At 42.8% G+C, this 20035-nt stretch overlaps 1 protein-coding gene across 1 annotated transcript in view; it reads right to left on the bottom strand.

Moving 5' to 3' along the window:
- The window catches only part of LOC111272423 (neurotrimin), a 39909-nt gene extending 20187 nt beyond the window's left edge, over nt 1–19722 (bottom strand). Inside the window, exons 1-5 of the mRNA XM_086973272.1 lie at nt 19701–19722; nt 19458–19563; nt 18790–18877; nt 18055–18243; nt 3290–3497 (exon numbers count right to left, since the gene is read on the bottom strand). Of these exons, the coding sequence (XP_086829398.1) occupies nt 3290–3497; nt 18055–18243; nt 18790–18877; nt 19458–19563; nt 19701–19722 (613 nt within the window). The remainder of the gene's footprint in view (nt 1–3289; nt 3498–18054; nt 18244–18789; nt 18878–19457; nt 19564–19700) is intronic.
- Between the last annotated feature and the right edge of the window lie 313 nt (nt 19723–20035).

Raw genomic sequence — 20035 nt, 5'->3', positions numbered from 1 at the left:
GTTTTTACAGGGGCTCCGTGCTTACAATCGACCTGAGGAAACGTCTGATTTTGGATAGCATCGCCAAACCGCTTTCCTTATGCTTATCTCATCCCTTTCACCCCGATATGTAGGCTTCCCACCTTTGTTTTGAATACATGGCTTACCGTATTGTAATAGTTATATTATCATTATTAGTTCATTACACAAATACATCCACAAAATATAAAAATTTATTAAATTTCCCAATCGAATGTCTCCCCACCAGGCCAGGTGACAGGTGAAGGGTTGGAAAAAAACAATACTGAGGATAATTCAGATTTGGGAGCTAAAGCAATTACAGATTCAATGTGACCCAATTACTATGCATATGCAAGGAGCAATGCAAAATCTTGTATATGCATAGTCTTGAAATTATTAGCGTGGGCCATTGTATTCAAGTATGTAAGTCCTATCCACATTCTGTCTTATTGTACAGCAGACAAGAGCAAACCGTCCTTTTCGCCAACACTTGTGAAATCCCTCTTACGTTTCAGATCTGTTTGGTACTTGATGCCGTATTCAAGCATAATATTCAAACCAAAAGCCGCATGAAAATACGACTGCTTTGGCTAATGTTCTATTTCTGAAAAATGGGTTATCAACTTGCGTTGAACCAGTGTTCTAATGGCGTCTGCGGCTACGTGTAAAAACCCAACGTCTAGTACTATACCACGAAAGCCTCGTACTATAAGTCTCGATTTTTTCATTCATCTTATAGTACTGAGTTCTGCGAAAGTCGAAAACTTAGCTTCCTTTTACTTGGTTCCTATTAGTGACATTTTCTAATGACATTAAAAGATGCACTGAAGTTACATAGGACTTCGGGCGTTATACGGGAGCGTTGCTTTGGAAATGCGTATATATTTATAGATGTATTCATTCCTTAACAGTTTAGCCGGCTCAAAGCGGCCAGGCTAATAACTTACGCTCGTTTGGCCGGAAAGGAGGCGCCCCTTATGAATATGATCCCTAAATATGAAATGTATGTATTTGATGGTTGTGCGTATGTATTACCCAGTTAAAATGCATCGTTGCGTGTGGCCTCGCTAGCTTTTGCTGTCTAATCCTGTCCGCTCTAGTTCACATGAGTACATAGGGATGCACGCATATCTGTTTGTATGTATCTGTGACAATGTCCACGCTTAAAGGTGACATTGTGTCCTTGCAATTGCATTATCGAATATCAACGGCTAGATCTAATTAATTTGGTAACCGGCTGTTAGCGTCTCGAACGCCTCTTTCCTATATCCAACTCCACTGGTTCCCCTATATTTGCAGGTCCTCTTGGTCTACACGTGAACCTTCGCGTGTGAAAATATACCATCTAATAGTTACACGATGCTGCCCTTTTCGGGCATTGAAAGGGGCATTGAACGGGGACATTTTCGGGATGCCCTTTCTCTGCCTCACCACAGTCGTTCCCTTCTGAAAGGCCCAAATATCAATAGAGGCGTTAGTAACGGGTGCTGATGTTGTCCGACAGTCCGCATGCCTTTTACATTTCTTCTTGTACCGTTTCGCTATGCAAGTTAGGCAGTACCCCATACTCCGTAGGTCTCTAGATATCTCGGAGGCATTGGTATTAGTCGCGTTACACAGCCTGTTGGCGATAATCCAGCATCCAATAGCTCTTTCGCACACAACAGACACCTTCGCATACGTCATTAATGATAGTACATATGCCCCACAGTACAGGAACTAACTGAGTCGATTACTAAATAAATGGCTTCCATTGTAGTTACCAATGCGAATATTAACCCTAGCTATTCCTGTCCTACACACGCTCCCTCTCCTTATTCTTGAGAGCTGAGCACCCGCGAATGTCGCATAGAAACGGTTGGAAGGGTGGATGACGAACCTCTCGTGGGCGCTTGCCTTTCTATCCCTGTATGTAGCTCTACTTCTATTGTGTTGCGTTGTGCCCATGTGTCGCATGTGCGCCGATAGATAGTTTGCCCTGCGACCGTCGTTGTCGTCGCCCTTCCTGTCTGTCCACATGGGTGTTTGTGTGTGTACTATGGGTGTGTATGGCCGCTGAATGCTCATATATCGCTTCTTTGCAGGAGATATCGTACGCACAGATAAGCTGTTTATAGTACTAAGCAAAGGCTAGTTGTCGTGGGCATTCGTGGTGTATCGCTCTGTACATTTATTGTTGTTGTTTATGTCGCTGCTATGATGGCCGTCACTCCAGCATTTCTGTTCACTGCGCCTGTATGTCTATTTGTGCACTATTCATGTTGCGCCGTCGTGTACAATTATACAATGAAAATAGTTCACATATGGCAGCCTGCATCAGCATTATTGATGAAGGCAACGCGTGAATTCGGTGTCGATTCGCCAGTTATATTAGCTGGCCTTCCAGGTTTCACGTGAGGGCAAAGTAACCGAGTATAGTTGCTGATTAACGAATACGAGCTATTGAAATAGGGGGCGTACTGTGAACGTGGCTCTTTTCTGTTTTTGCCGAGGAGCGACCTAAAGAGGAATTCAGGATCCTCGAGTTTGTTTGCCACGTTCACGGAACACGCCCCCTGACCTCCCAGAACCTGCAGCACGAAATGCGAAACGTTGCTCAAGGGCCTTCACTGCTTTGTTTCCTATGTCTATCTGCGTGCGCTCAAACATGTGAAGAGTCTCGTCATATCATAGGTTCGTTGCGTATCGCATGAAATCTACCGAAAGGAGAAGAATCTCGAAGGGTGGTGAATAAAGCGATGTGGGGTTCTTAGGGTTCGGGGAAGGGGCCAGCCGCATATCCGTCATTGGTCTCCAGGGGGCGATGGAACATGCGTTTGTCTCGCCGCTTCTCCACCCTCAACATTGCCCTACCGCACGCTACGGTTGAATAATGGATGGTACCCTAGCTCAGCGTCGATTGAGAATCTCGGGGGTCATCGTTGAGAATGACATGGAGACTGGGGAGTGTCACATTGGCAAAAGGCCTAACCTTACGAAGATCTGCGAATCCCAAATTATCTGTTTTTCTTTTTGCAACACTAAGTCCGCGTCTATACTTGTCTGCAGGTTAAATAACTTGTTAGTCAACTCTTGTGCGAAGACTACTGGCTTTTGTCTGTCTCCTACATCGTTGCTATTGTTTGAAATATATTTATCAATATCTTCTATAATAGTACTTTTGAATAGTACACCTTGTAAGCTGCAGATCAGTATTGGAAATGCTTTTATTGGGAAAGAACGTTTAACAATTGAATGATAACAATTAGATTTTCAGATTGTCCCATATTTTGGAAATTTCCGCACTTACCCACGACATGGAGATAGCCAAAGATCTTCTTCATGGGGTTGGTGTTCACCTGGCACATGTATTCGCCTTTGTCGGCGTCCTGAACTGGCGAAATGGTCAAATACCAAGTGCGCTCTCCGTTTGAGTTAATAGAAAATCGGGGATCTGTGGCTACCAAGACTCGTTCCATTGATATGAGCATATGGCGACTCGTGTGGATCCATGCCACCTGCAAACAAACAAAGGCATGGAAAGCTGATTAGAGTGAAACGTCCCCAGGATGATACTGTTCAATTGAAGTAGACACCCATGTTTTAAATAATTGCGGATACATATCTATGGAATCTCTAACGCGCCTGTTTATACCGTCGCGACTGTTCACGATTTCCTTGATTCGACCGGCCATATTAGAGCAAGCGCTTTGTCTTCTTGCTTTTTCGTAATAGCTTCTGTCAACACAGACCAGACTGCGGTGCGTATACAGATCTTCTCATAACGACACAAAGCTATGTTTGCCGATAACGTTCGAACTGTCCGAAATAAAAGTATCTGAACGCATAGATTAAGAAAACATTACTATTGCTGGCACTCTGGAAGAGGAAGACACAGGCGGAGTTCAAATAGTAGAAAATCTCATTCTGCATATACAGCATCGAACACCTAAAGTGGTAGCCTACAAAGCCAGATCAAATTTGAACTTATCCATTGAAAGATATTGGTAAGTCTTTTCCTCGTTCATGACTAAAACGGATCTTGGTAATAGGTTCTTTTTCCAAAGACATTCGACTGAGCAAGCTATCCCATAAGCTAACGTACAATGATACAGTCATGATGGCGCATTGCTCCTTCATCTAGCGAAGCCAAATTATGTTCGCGATTTTCGTCTGTAGTGAAAAACGGACAAAGACAAAAATAATACCGTTTCTAATCTGTGTATATGAAGATACGCTTCCGTATAGTTAAAAACCAATGTGGTATACAAACAACAAATGTGGAACTTATCATAGCGGAATCCTTTGAAAGTAATACTTGCTTAAATGTTATGATAGCAAGTATGACAAAACGAACACCAGTTTTAATTTGTAATTAGTATCCACATTTTCAGCCTAATCCTCATCACGTAAAAAATGATACTTCTCAATACGCTGGAAATTAATTCAGCTGTTGTTATTCAAATCTCAGCCATTTACGACCAGTCCCCCTCATTGGCTGCCATGCCGTTCCTACATTGGACACGTCGATCAAACTTAACGATACAGATTTTGTATGGGAACAGAATCAGACGATGCTTTATAGTATATCATGTAAGCCTTACCGAGTTTCTTTCGTTGCGGGTAAAAATTCAGTCAAGGATTTGACCTTGGTGGCTCCCTCTGGGGTCTGAGGATTACTGCAGCGTTGATCATTTGTCATGCTTGCACCCCGGATCTACCGAGCACATCGCCAAGCTTGTGCCAACGTGGCCCTTATCCATTCAGCGCTCAGCTATGGGAGACCTTCCGCGCTTCACTCATTGGCAGCAGGAAAACCGAAAGGTGTTGCCAACCTCATAGATGTAAAAAGGGCAAGTGAGTGCAAAAAACAGTGGACAAAAAGCCCATCTTCAGACACGGTTTAGGCGTTTTGGAGGCGGCACTATGTCGTAGTCCGACCTTTTGCCAATTACTGGATTCCTTTGAGTCCTAGTTCACTAGGTTCACTAGTGACGGCATATCGACTACGCCTGGTTCTATGGCGAACCATACAGAGAATACAGACTAAGAGTATCTGTAACAAAGAATGTACGTATATATATATATATACGATGAAGCATATCTAATCTAAATGCCTAGCTGGAAAAGACTAAGAAACTGAATTATGCCTAATCCTTGCCGGATACGGAAGCGATATTAAGGGTTGTGTACAGCAGGTATAGATTTGAATTACGAAATGCGTACAATCGTTTATTGACGTCGTTTAGTATTATAACGGCACTATCCATAAAAAAAGAGCCACGGTTCTAACTTTGCCATATATATATATATATGTGTGAACACAAGCTATATGACAACCGAACAGCTAAGGGATGTAATGCAAAACATGTCTAAATCGTTCTACAATCATATGCTGCAAAGTTAGAAATAGAATTGTACAGACATCTTTAAAAAGTGTTTGTTAGTGAAGAGATGTAACGATAAGTCGAATTCATTATGACATATTGTGTACCCATGCCTAGCTTAAAAATGGGAGACAAACACAGTAGTCGTCTAAAGAACCCAGTGTTGGCAGCCGGTAGTTACAAGCAATCGTTCCAAATTGGCATAGTACGTTATCAAAATGCTATCAATCACTGCTATCTTGAATTGAATAATTCAACCCTATCTTACTTTGAACTCGGTGCTTTCGTTGATGGCTTCTGCAAATAATAATCCGTATTGAACCATACTTCTTAGGTATAAACAGCAGAACGATTACGAAGGAGGCATCTTGCCTCTCCTACCTCTAGTATACAGATGCTCGGCGTCATTCCCCTAAAGATATCGTACATTTTCAGACGTTCAATCAGGACTATAGCTGTAGTTTACTCTAGTCAACAATAGTCCGATAGTTGTTTGCTATAAATAACGGCCTTCATATATATATATTTTTTTACATTGTATTACTTTGAATATCTTTTAGGGATATTTTCTAATAACCTAATGCATATCTTGTTCACAATCAACCAACCTATAAATGGCATATAATACATTAGATCAGTTTATAGAAAGAACTAATCGACACAGATCAAGCACAGAACCAACTATGCCACTCCGAATAGCTGCTATATAAGTTATAGTGGAGATCTGTACTTTAAACAACTAGGCCCCATTGTATATTTCTTCCTTTCGGAACCGTCTAGTTACTGCTCAACAACGGGTGCGTTCTTCCGCCAGTAAAACAACTCACTCTAATGAGCTTTGTCACTGGACATATATGGCTAAACTAGCAATGAGGTTACCGCCGCCGCTACAACTGTCCTACTATACGGCTGCATCCTCGTGCAAGCGAGGCAGACCGCTGTAAATAGGCAATAAAGTACGGCGAAGAAAACAAGCGTTTGGCGTCCTTAGCGGGCGTTACAGGCCACTAGGGAGGCGGGCGTATCCTGAACATACTACTCTTACACGAGACGCCCAGAGCCCGCTTTTACTTGTCCCATACACAACGTCGCATCGTGTGGTGTGGCAACTTGGTGGCATAATCTTGCCACGAGCCAAGACTCTATAGAGGCATTTCGAGACATTCAAATAGATCTCATACAGCTTCGTTGATTGACAGTGCAAGCCGAACTCGGCAACAAGGTTTTCACAATGTGCGAGCGCCACTTTTCATAGGAACAGCAAAGCTTTAAAATTACTCATGCGGTTTTAATGGATGACGAAAGTGATATAGGGCTAAAGAAAGATGGAGAATTTCTTCACCCATAGCCGACCCCCACTTTTCGCGCTTACTAACGCTATGGCTACCAGATCGAGGGCTGAGATTTCTGCTCAGTTCGACATTTGCGTCAGCGGTTTTTCATCGTATGCGAGAGCTCAAATACAACTTCATCGCCATAGAGGAGTACAATGGATCAACTTCCCATTGTCGTTGAGTTCCAGCTTCTTTCATAAGTTCCACTCACCTATTAGAGAATCAAGCACGTTTTCGTAGTTACCTCGAAGGCTAACAACGAAAAACAACAGCCATTTACTCATAACACTACAAAGTGAAAGCGAATCGGGAAATAAAAAACGCTTCTGGATGGTTCGGTACCGCAGACGCTAGAATTTCTCTGCAACGATAAAAGCATATGACATAATAAAGCAACGAAGCTTTGACCGGGAACCACTGTCTACAATGATTGATCAATGATTTTTTGTCAGGATGAATCAATAAAAAACAAGTTTTAGTCTTAGACGCATTTAATCTATCGAGTTCATAAGCCCGGAAAAGGATTTGCTAGCCACTGCTAATTAATATGTCTGATGCCAATTCTGAAGTACTCTGGCTGTCTCCGAATGAATCGCTCTTTACGAGGTTATCTCGTACTTATTGGCTGGCAGCTACCGGAGAGTTCTTTTTTTCTGTAAGAACGAAAAAAAGATAAACTATGATTCTAAATTCACGAAAAACACTGGCCGCAAAAGCATGCCGTGTTTTCACGGAGTAGGAACCTGCATTATTTCCCGTTATCGTTCCTATTTCATCGAATAATGCAATTGAAAGGGCAAATGTCTACAAATAAATACGTGGCACCACTGACCATAAAATGAGATATCTTCGAGAGACCTTTGAACGACCTGACCTTTCTCCACCACCAAAAAAACGGTGGTGGGGAGCTAGCATTGTGCAGCCCCTCAATCCCGCGCTATGAGAGATTCTTCTTAACGAAATGTAACTTACAATTGGTGAAAATGGGCATCGACAACATCATATGTAAGCTAGAAAAGTATATTAACAACATCTACAGTTGCAGTGCTTTTACAGACTGATTGTCACGAATGCATGACATTTCAAAAGGACAGATATCACAACTAGGCGGAACATTTTTTGCAGACGTCAATCACTTGGTGTGCAGAAGCAGAAGTTTATATGTTCTTCATTCTTCTTTTCGGATAAAACCGCAAAGTGGCAGGTGATATTATTGCGAAAAAAACGAGTTGAGAAATTGCGAAATTTTAGGTTCTTCCGTTCCCTTTGTTACAACGTCCACTCGTCGAGAACGGATGGTACAATTATAAAGACGAAATGGCCGGGAGATCTCTGACGACATTTCAAGAATGATAAGGTTTTTTAGGAGTAAGATTCTAATAACGAAAAGGCGGAAATAGCCATTGGACGTACGTTCAAGGGCCATCGACGACAATAACATGAGAGGGCTTAGACAGCGAACCCGGCCAGCTCAATCAAAGTTCTAAAGCCAAGCGTTTCAGCAGCTGTGTCAGCTTTAAAAAGACGAGTCATCGCCAGGCGAAGTCACCATCAAAGAATCCCAATTGGGAAAGGCAATATTAAGCCGAATAGTTGGATTATGACCAACGGTCTCATCGGCCACTACGACCAAGGTCTTCGTAAAGCAGGTTCTGGTCGCATTGACGACTGGAAAGCCTACCCGTCTACGCGATACCGTGAATTACCGCAGATGCTCGTGAGGTTGACCGAGCGAGGCCGAATCTTGGAAAGACGTTTAGAATTACACACTGGAACTGTAAGGGGGCCGTAGCTTTGGCGCTCCTCTGCCTCGAAGCTTTGGACACTATAGACATCTTTATGCTAACAGGGATTTGTGCAACCAGCTCTTTTAACTTATTGTGCTTTTATTTTTGCCCTACAATGGTAAGCACCGGAGCAGGCCACTCTAATTTCTATAATATATATAATTTCTATAATATATCTAGTTTCTATAGTAATAATCTTTGCCTTCTACATTCATAAGATAGGCAAACTTATGCCGTGCCGACTGAGGAATTACGTCATCGTGGTCGGCGACTAAATCTCGTAACGGCTTATATTCGGTCGGCTGGCTCGGAATCAACGCGCGTATTGGCGGAAAAATTCGTTAATAGACTGGAAGTGCTATTTTCTTATTTTACCTCCCCTTTAGTCATTACCGACAACGTAAACGCTCGTGTCGACCAGTCTTGAATTACGCTCCCTTAAGGCCCTTCTAGATACGCTCTCATACTTTGGTTGTTTTGTTGTTAGGCGGCCAATTCCACCTTAACGTTACCTTCCGTAGGAGATGCAGCAAGTTCGGTCATTGATGTATTTGCAACCGAACGTAATCAGGGATAGGGTAATGTTTCAGTGTCAAAATCAATACCGTCAGAGGGCGCAATCCCACATACCACTGGTTACAGACCTCACTGTTCAAGTTGTACCTGCATACACTGTCAAAGGGCAAGCTCTGACGCAACTACATAAATGTAGACAAACTCCTGAAATTCATTCACGAGGTTCTCTCTGTACCCTAATGTGGTGAGCGTCAAAATGTATGCACAGCATTTGATTGAAATTCTCCAGTCTAGGGTTTAACCTTTCCGTCCCAGTTCCCCCCTTGAAGGCATAGGCCGTGATTTGACTATACCTGTAGGTTTACCCGGATAGCGTAGGCTTATGGCCGAAGCACAGCCTGAGTTATATCCTTTAGCCTCAGTTTGTTAAATGATTTGTCGAAAAACGTATGCATCAGAACGGAAACGATAGCTTAAACGGCTAGAAAAATCGCTCGGTCGCAGATGCAGAGCATCAAGTGGCTAGCGACAGTTTAGCGGCTTGCCAGATTAGCTCCTCGTCCCCTATACATCACTTTTTGGAGATGGTTTCGTCAAGAGACACAATACTCTGCGCGGTGCCCTTTTTTGTTGCAATATGGAGAGACTGGATCTTAATACAACGCGATATCTTTCATCAAAGCTTCACGTACGGAAACTAATACATCGAGTTTACGCAGTGCCAAAGTCGCCAATAAAAATACAGTATCATTCTGGTATCGTACTGGATGGCACCATTTAATGAATGCTTACTTACTGTCAGCTCAGTGGAGAGATGCTACGGTGTATAAAATCCTCATGGTCGATGTCAAGCATGTCGAGCCCCGGCTACGTCACGCAATCCGCTATACGCGGCGTCGATCTAAAACTATCCTCCGACAAACTTTTTCGCCTTAGGTGACTTCGGCGTCCAAGGATAAAATTATATTCACAATGGCCGAAGTTGATTCCCTGTTAGTGTGCTCCAGCTTTCTCTTGCAATTCTATAAAAGGCCAGAAAAGTAGTCGACGATGGAACGTTCTCTCTTCACACAAACAATCGACCTGATTAGCTTAAAGAGGTAGCCTAAGTTCACTCTTACTCTACAGAAGACATGCACTGCTTAAATTAGAGAGCCGATGAAGTTTGTCGCCGCAGTCATAGATCTAGACTGACCGTAAAGGCAGACATGGCTTAGAAAGGGAAGCAGGACAGTGGTCACTGACATTCTGTATTTTGCCAGATTGCCTCTTGCCTATCTCAGCTATATGCAATAGCCCGAAATCGCCAGATGTATCCCCTAGCCGAGTCGGCACTGCTGTCTGAGTACCTGCGTTGTCACTTTGAGCTCTCAGCAACGGAAACCTTCAAAATGAACTTCTAGAAATGATCCGCGGAGGTAGATGGCGATTCCCTTGCTTCGGGTGCGGTCAGGAACAACGAGTAAAAAACAACGAACTGGCTAGTTCGCTTGGCAGTGCATAGATTCCACCATAAATTTTACTGGAAACCATGTAGTCGCGAGCCTGTCGACACATGTAGATGTTCCAAATGCGGGGGAATCTGATAGTTATTAAATCACCCGTTGCCTTCTAATCCACCTAAAGCCTTCTAATACACATTTGTTTTATTAACCCAGCAATGCTTGTATAATTCATGTGACGCAAACTGTTTCTATGTATACTCGTTATTATATTAGGATATGGTGCTCTTCGTCCACGCGTAGGAAGTTTTTGGCTACTCTTACCAGATAAAATTTTATTGATTGTATATTTTCCTATCACAAAATTTTATATGGGCATTAGAAGCGTTTTGTTAGACTATGCAATTCAGAATCAAATATGGTTTTCATTACAAACCTTCTCCGATGAAAATCATGCGGGTTTATCAGCCGATTTACTTCAAATTAATTAATTGTGTTTCAAGTAAACCCATCGAAATCAATATTTTTTCAGCGAATTACGTTGCACCCAGCTGTTACTCACGTCTTTAGCTTAATCTAAAAACGTTTGATGGGTTTATATAGCGTAGCAAAAAAGTCACACTAGTGTGCACTCTTTTGCTACGCTATATAAATTAATAATAATTAATAGTAATTTTACTTAAAGAATTAGTAGTTTTAAATGATTTATCGATAAGCAAGCAAGCACGCGTACCGAGACGTCTATACACACCGAAGCTATCATTCAACCGAATGGAGGGTACAATCGCTCGGCTTCTCAGTACTTAAAAAAAGTCAATGCATTTTTTTCCTAATTTTCCTTTACAGGTCCATTTCGGATATTCAATAAATATAAAATAATTACAAGATATTCGAAAAATCAGACCGTAAATTCGTAATTTTATTATGGCCTTACGCAACCTGCCCTAGAGAGCTCGATTAAGAGGACGCCATTTTAAGCTGTTGCGTATTTTTAGACGTGTTAAAAACGTCACGCACTTCCATCGAGGGTTGGAAAACTTCTTCAAACGCCGTGGTGTTATGTGGCTCGCCGAGTTCCCCCTCTTCTGTTGTATATCGATGCTGATGTACAGTATGTTCTTAGCCTAACCCGTATATCAACGCAAGGAACAGCATTAATATCCAAGATTTTGTTAGATGACACCACTTCCTGCCTTTACTGATTTCCCGACGTAGTCGTTGCCTAATTTTAGCAATCTACATATATGTGTACGTCAGTCTCAGACCTGCGCTGTTAGCCGGAGCGTTTCAGGACACCCGAATGGCAAGAACATCCTTCTTTCATTTCTACTTTGTATAGAAACAGCAGTAGTAGCAATAGCTACTTTCTCTGCCTTCTTCTTGCCTGCAACCAGTTCATTCAGAAGGAAGCGTTACTGGCTCGCACTCTTTACGCCTACGGTTGGTGGGGTCACCCACAATTCAACGCTTTGTGCAGTGCTTGTGGGACGGCTGAGCAGCGGCAACGACAGTAGCATCGAACGTCGTTTCCGGGGGCATTCCTATGTCACAGACAAGACACCTCCCGCGCTTTTTCATTCGAAGGAGTCGGTCGGTCTATCTGCTTGTTGGTCGCTGTCCAGCATCGCCAGCATCATTCGTTGCTTCGCAAACCTCGTGCTACACTCGGTCCCATCGCTGCCTCGTTCCGGCAAGCCAACAACAGTTCATTCGTTCGTCCGCCCATCCGTCGCCCTTTTCCTCGAGCAACAAACTCCACAACTCAGACCCCGCAACCCCATCTGGAGAATTCTTCCATCCCAGTTTTTCCCGTTCAGCCTAGACTCTCATCTCAACTCTAGCCGATTCTGCCTGTCGTGTATCCTCTCGTCATTCTCAAAGGGAAACACTTCATTCTCGCTTCGAGTACGAACACCAGTGCCCCCTTTTTAGCCCTCTTGTATTATTCATTCAGCTAGCCAGGCCGCTTCGAGTCGACAACGGGTCCCCTAGTAGTGGCAATGAAAGCCCAAGATGATCAACGTGCATCTACGAAGGAAACGCTTTGGAGCTATACAGACAGCCCAGGCGGGTGTTGGGCGAGGAGGAGCAAACAGGAGTTGGTGCGCTACTGTTGTCCTGGCGACAACTGAACTTGCTGCTAGGCAAACTGGCGGCAACGGTTATCAGCATGGGGTGATGCTGCATCTTCTTCTTCTTCTTCTTCTTCAGAAATGATGATGGTATTGATGATGTGGGCGATGATGCAATCTTTTTGACAGCGACAACAGCGAATTATTTAAATATTGACTGTCGTTTCAATCGCCTTTTTGTAAAGTTTCCTTTCGTTTCCACTACTGCTACTAGTCCAGGCCACCAGGCTCGTTGTGTTCCTTGCTGGTGCAGCCATTGTCGGACGTTTCTTCTCAAGGATTTTTCCCTTTCGTTCTGGTCACGTCGCTCGCTGACACTCAGTTTACTTGAGTCCTAGTGCTGTTGCTGATGTTATTGTAGCTTCAGTCTTTTGTGCAGTCATGTTCGTCTAGTATCGATAGCAGGGGCTGGCGAAGACCGGTCCTCCTTTTCGTGTACATTGTGCGTACCACTGCAACGAAAGGCATCACGGGAGCCGTCACACACCGTCGCTATGGGAGTAGTACGAGAACCGCAATGGAAAAATAGAGAATGAGGATCTAAAATAAGCGAGAAAAAGAAAGCTGTCGATATAGGAAACGGGGACGCGGACTTGTCCGTTTTGAATATCGAAGCGATATGCGTACAAATGGTAATGGCTGAAACGTTTGCCCACCGAATATGGCAGTTTTTTCAAAAATTACACATTGTACACTGGACTGTCATGCCTGAGCATTACGGTAGAGATTCCAGAATAGTACAAGCGTATCGTACGATTTTGAAAGCGGGCAAACTATAATGTAGTTTACCTATTATTAAACGCAGGCTATGCCGAATTAATTGTACTGAAAAAGTGGCCGCAGGACCTTTTCTAATCAAGTTCCGGTGATATCAGCGTTGATGAACTAGAATACAAATCACGAAAGGCCTACTTGACAGGCTAAACATGTCTATTCGAAGTGAAGCACATGTTGCAATTGGGCATGTATGTTGCGCCAAGTTTTCAGCCCTCAGTTGATCAGTGTAGTTCCTTCGCTTGCTGATTTCAGCTCTATGTAAATAAATACACATCTAAAGACCTTCTTATTTGACGTAATGAAGTTTAACTCGTACATAATTACTGTATATAATCGCGCATGTGGTACATGCAAGACCATATGCAATGAGCATATGTCAATATATGACAAGGTCAGCTATGGCTCCGTTAAAACATACAGTAACGCCAATTTAGCTTTGCGAATTTTTTTAATATACTGTGAATCTTAGTTTAAGCGTTCGCAAACGACTAAATAAATCATAGCCTAATGATGATAAAGCCTACATTGTTCCCCGCCTTGCTGCCGCCGTTGTTATTGCATTTGTGTTTTACAACGCAGATTGTCTCACTACGTTATTCTATCCTATAAATCTAAACCCGCAGCACCGACATTTCAAAATCTCTCATAGACCTATAGACCGCTCGAACATGAGTCTATCTTGTATCGTCCACCGATACGCCATGACTATTTCGGGCGTTTAAAGCGAACCAAGATCTCGCTGAGACGTCGATCGCGCGTTATATAGTAGTGTTCTTCGAGCGTCTCTTTCTCGCTTCGGAGTGCCCGCTCGCTTAGTTTTTTTTTGTTTAGTTCATACCCGCCGTTAGCGTACACTACGTTTATCTAGGCGTGTGGCCAGTCACTCGAATCAAACAGTTAATGAGACACGTACGCTCGTCCGACAGCGTCGCGGTACGCACCTAAAAAGGCCGTAATATCGCCCCTTACGGACCCGAATGATTTCACCTAGCAGCAAATTGCAATGATAAATAATAGGTCCTGCTACTTTCCTCTCCTTCTGGAACACTTCCAGACTTTTGTAAACCGGTCCGATATGGCACGACCGTCTCGCAGTCCGTCACGATCGACTGTGATGAATGGGTGACAGGTAGAGGCGCGTCAGGCGCTTTTACGAACAGATTGAGCTACGAACAGATCGCGAGATTGGCGGTGTAAGTGTATAGCGGTTCAAGCAAGGAAGATAATATTGGCACAAAAGAATATGACTTGATTATATAATTCTATTTACAAATGGCAGCGGACAAATCGAGTTACGCTTTCCATGAGAATGTTAATTATTCGTTTGAAGAATATTTGTCAAATACTTCTAGCTGAAAGATGACTATACAAGACCAACGATATATATATGTAGCTCAGTGAGGAAACAGAGACAGAAGAGAACAGTGTTGTATTCGACAGCGATATAATACCATTTGTCTTACACGCTCGGAGTCATGTATCTAGCAAGAAGGAAATTTAGATAAAATTTAATGTAAGAGTAATAATAACAAAATAATAATGCTTTATACAATTTACAGTCCTTATACACATTTTGCTTTGAGAAACAGCAAGATCAACCGTACTTTTACGGATGCAACATTTCGTTGATTGGAGGGGAATCGTTCCACGGGAATAAATCATTGGCATGACGACCTTTGGCAGGAAGGATACAAATCAATAGAATCCGTGTAATCGATCTAGCGTAGGATGTCTATATTATGCTAAACAGAATTGCATTTAGACTGGGTAAATCACATCTTTTTCGCGAATAGAAAAAAACCCAATTTTTTCCCGCCATATTGATATTTAAAAGGCAATCGTTTAAAAGGAAGAACATCGTGTTAGTACATAGTAACTTAAGTAGCAACCTCTTAATCATCAATTTTGGATGCAGATCTCAAATTATAGTTATATTTGCATATAGATAGTATAGAGACTGGATCGTAAAAGATGTCGACATCTGTTGTCCATTTTGAAGAAAAATGGCTTGTAACAGAAAGCAGTCCATCTCGGTATCAATGCTTGTAACAGCTTTATATCGATCGCGCATACTCTTACAAAAAATATACGCCGAAAATATACTCTTACCGAAGAAAACATTAAGTATATATATACAATTACAAAAGGGCAGATATATACTGCCGATTCAGCATCGATATCTGTACTGAAAATGATCAAGTAAAATCACTGAAAATTTCATAGGTTAGGTTTGGTATGGATACATTTTTATAGTTGACTCTCAATTGCTTGTTATAAGGACCGTCGATGTAGCATTGGCTCAATAGCTTGTTGGGTATGAAGCTCTACTGTGGTAGTCCTGTGGAGAGTATAAGAACTCTACAAGGTGCTTTCTTGATTATTTCTCGAATGTCTACTGTAGGATCGAAGTGTATCTACCGTCAATTTCAAATCAAGTCATGTTTTCGAAACTTCATCGTGGAACCACATTAAGCTCACCGCATCGCACGACTTTGTCTCACACATGTTCTTAAAATTCCACTGTATCAGCATGATACGTTTACGTGACTCCGTCTACATAAACCCGTTACAACTGCCTTCTTAAACAAGAGTTTCTTTTACAGTCGCTTAGCAACTGCTTGCAGGGACATTTTGCCGAAGAAGGTTTCCCGAGAACCACGTACGTATAGTGCCTTGTTACGAAGCCTCACCTGATTCCAAGCCTGTAATCCCTCACAGCGCTGGTAGAAGTTTTAGTAGACGAATAAATTGACTTGAATTCAAAATCACGTCAGTCCTTACTTACTTCAGCTGCTTAAAATAAGTGTGCACGATTATATTGTACTGCAACAACGTTCTGTTTTATAGTATATATAGTTCTGTACTGCAATCATACTAAATATAAATAGAAAATAATTTCAATACTTTGTAAACATAGGCTCAATTTGCCAAACAGGCCAAACAACATCCCTTATGTGCACGTGTAATTTGTATACTGTATTCAACGTCATTTGGGCCGTCGGATCCTTATCTAAATGTTTCTGAAAAAACCCGAAGCCTATATAGTCACACATTCTATCTACATGTATTATAGATAGAAGTCTTGCTCAATAGCATAGTAGGCAGATCAGCCAGTGCAACTTTACTCTAGCTTTCCATCCAGATCCTGGATTCCTCTATATCTTCCACGTGGGTTTTCCTCTATAGCAGTCGTAGCGTTAGTGGCCGTAAGGCGGATCAGGGGCTCAATACAGCCACGGCCTTTGTCGACACGACCACTTTGGCCATAACAAACTACGCAAGAATCGCCGCCGACGCTCGATTGAATAGGGTATGAATTTCTGAGAAGACAAAAGCTATAAGAACCTCAGCAAAAACACATCAAGTACCGTGACGCTCGTTGCCGGAGTAGAGCGAAAAACGGGCGAACGAGCTGCCAAACGAACACAGTGAAACGTAGCAAAGATGAACGTATCAGCGGCAAGCATGAACCAGCCAGCAAGCGCGGTTAAACTATCCCTGCTAAATATAAAGATGGACGGTGGTGGCGCATAAGCATCAACAGCAGATATAGAGAGAGGAGCGTACGAGGTGATAGCTAAGTTTGCCGAATATTCTTTCTTGCTTCAACAATTCGATCTATAACAAGCTGATTCAGGCACAGCTTAAGGGCGAAGAGGAATCTTCCGAAATATCCTGGCCTTGCATGTATTATACTTGGTTATACGTTTCAAGTTTGGCGCGATGAAACAGACGCCACGGAATAGTAACAGCAACAACAGATAAAAACGAACATGTAGGCCTTAAGAAGCAACTGCTGTTAGACAGAGAATATGAAAGCATTCTCAAAATGTCGTCAGTCATAGTAACCATTAATAATACCACTCCGCTTTAAAACTACTGAGGTATTTGTTTCAGATTGATAATAATCATCTCGCTTAGGTTGTGCCTTTGAGTAAGTCGCCTGACGCCTAAATAGTTCTTCAAAATCGACTGGCCTTAATCAATTGAAATCTCTATCGTTTCTGCTGGCTATTGTATGGTGATTCTGAGGTCGGCTAGCACGGGTTATCTCGTCCTTTCCATGATCTCGCCCGTAATCGCTATAATAAGCCCTCCACAACAAAGATCGTTCTTGATGGACTCCTATCACATGCCTGTTTACTTGATCTTTACCGAGCTTTTGGTTCCCGTAAACATTCTGCAAGATTCTCAGAGTGCCCGAGTAATTGAGTTTACTTTACCTAATGCACGCTTATGTGAAAAAAACGCACAAAATACACAAGCTTACTTGATTTTAGTGAAAAACTCGAGCTAGCATCAGGTTATAATAAAATTTTACTTCCGTGTGAGAAAGACCTTACGCTTTTCGTCGAGATAAATGACTATCGCAGGGTCTCATCGGGTGGCGCGAAAATTTAAACAAGCAATTTATTCCAGATAGCCGGGTCCTATGTAGTTATTTTTAATGTATTTTTGCGCGATTATAACTGGCATGTGTTTGCTGTCACGCTTTGAGTGAATTTATAATACTGTACATTGGACATTAGCATGTTCAAGTTTAGGTACTTATGGCCCTTATCCCGCAAATGGCTATTAAGCGGGATAGATACGATCGCGTTGTGCCGAAGCAGCAACCGGAAAATAAGTGCAACGATTTCTAACAGAATGTCTGGCTTCTTTTCAATAGAGACACTGTGATATAGTTTACTTCGTTTTACCTTGTAAGTTCCCAGATTGTCGACTACACAGGACAACGTGACCGTTCTCCCAGCTGCAACGGTCACGTTCGAAATGGGCTCAGCAAATGAAGGTTGACGTTGGAGACTCCGAGCACCTGGAAAATAAAGCGCATCGTAGCCGTCAGCTAGTTCATTATAATAGTCACTATTGTAGTTACCGCTGAATGACTGACAATATTATATGTTTATAGCTTTAGGTATGAATAAACGCATCACGAATTCGTTTAAACGAAAAACTAGGTTAAAATAGGAATTTAGGCTGTAAAAGAAATTATCGAAATAATCTTCATGTTGAAGTTAAAAGTTTGTGATGCTTTCTGGTACACAAATGACTTTCGATAGAAACAGCCATTTAACCAGCCAACACACTTTTGTCTTACGTTATCAATTCATATATTAAAACAAATTTTATCATTTACTTGATTGGAAAGCTCTATCGCTGATGAAGAATGACCTTTTTTCGCGTTTTTAGTACTTCTTCAAATTCTTCAAACAGCTATGTAGTTGCTGTAAGTGACAAGCCCCTCGAGGGTAATTAAAATGCAGTAATATACTCTTGGAATTTTCCACGTGTTAGTCTATAACCCATTCCTCACCGCAGTGCACCCTCCACTTGGCACGAGCTGTCGTTCTGCTGTAGGCAGACATGTCACCGATGCCCGAGCGACTATTTGCTACTTTCGTGTTGTCCTGTTTTACCTTCCTTAATAATACCTTCGGGCCGGCGCGTTTCCCCCGCGATACTCCAAGATCCCTTTCGGCTGCCTGATTATCCCGATGTTGGCATCTTTGCCGGGGCGCTCTATTACCGGCATATCGCGTTAATTAAGGAGTTGTATAGACAGCTCTAGCATGCAACTTTAAGGCTAAAATCAGATAGTATTGACAATTCTAGCTTTAATTTTTTATGGCCAGTAACATATCTGATCACTTGATGATACCGGCAACGAACAAATACTGGCACGTTCGTCTACAGACTGCCATAGTGCTTTGTAAACATGCGATGCAAGTGTTTTTATTAGTACCGATATTAAATTCATGCATCCACTCATCACATAATCCGGAGTACATCAAATAATATTCAGTCACGTTGTTCCAGCTTCACTATGAATTCTCTATGTGCACATCCGCTGACGAGCGAGCCTTACGCACAACTCCACGGGAGATGTGTCACTTTGCTAACGCTAATGTCGTTGCGCATAGCAAAGAGTAGCATCTTCACAACGACTACAAACCCCCATGTCGCCTACGCACTTCGCCGGAGTCTCGTTCGACTTTCTTCCCTGTGTCTGCATCTACTCTTGTTCCCCGTCTCTTGCTATTCCATACAGCGTACGGCCCTCGTTCGCCCATTCCCTTTTTCTTTCTCGTCTGTTCCTTACACGCTGTAGACAACGCCCTTCTTCCTCAGATTCCGCAGCATCGGCGCCCCCTTTTTAGCCTTTGCTTCCCACGGCTTCGTTTCGCCTCGCAGCCAGAACCCAAGACCTGTACCGCACACCCATCACGAGCCGGCTGACGTATAGTAATCCTTCTATGCTCCGCGCACTCTTGTCCTGGCAGGGATGACGCTGCGCCGAGCTACGATGCCATGCCCTGTTGGCGTTGCCGCAACGCCATCTTACCTTCGCTGTCGGCCTCTGGCATAGCATAACGCCAAAGTGTGTTGGCCGTCGTGTCAAGGATGGCTTGAGCCCCGGTGTGTATAAGTGTCTTAGCATCCCCTGATAACCTCTGCAGAGCCTAGCATGCTCAGCTGTGCCGACCAAGATACTCAGTCACAAAGTCATACCACTACGGCTGGTGGCAACGTCGCGAAAATGACCTTTCCCAAAGTTAGGTAGGGCCTTCCGCTACTAAGGAAATAGACTATCAATGAAGCGAAAGAAGTATAGAGTCCTATTAACGGAGATTATTGCTAGTCGCGAGCTTCAGGATGCCTTAAGCAGACAACGGTAAC

This window comes from Varroa jacobsoni, unplaced genomic scaffold (assembly GCF_002532875.2).
Source record: "Varroa jacobsoni isolate VJ856 unplaced genomic scaffold, vjacob_1.0 contig02213, whole genome shotgun sequence".
Classification (NCBI taxonomy): Eukaryota; Metazoa; Arthropoda; class Arachnida; order Mesostigmata; family Varroidae; genus Varroa; species Varroa jacobsoni.
This window is presented reverse-complemented; position numbering and strand designations above follow the sequence as displayed.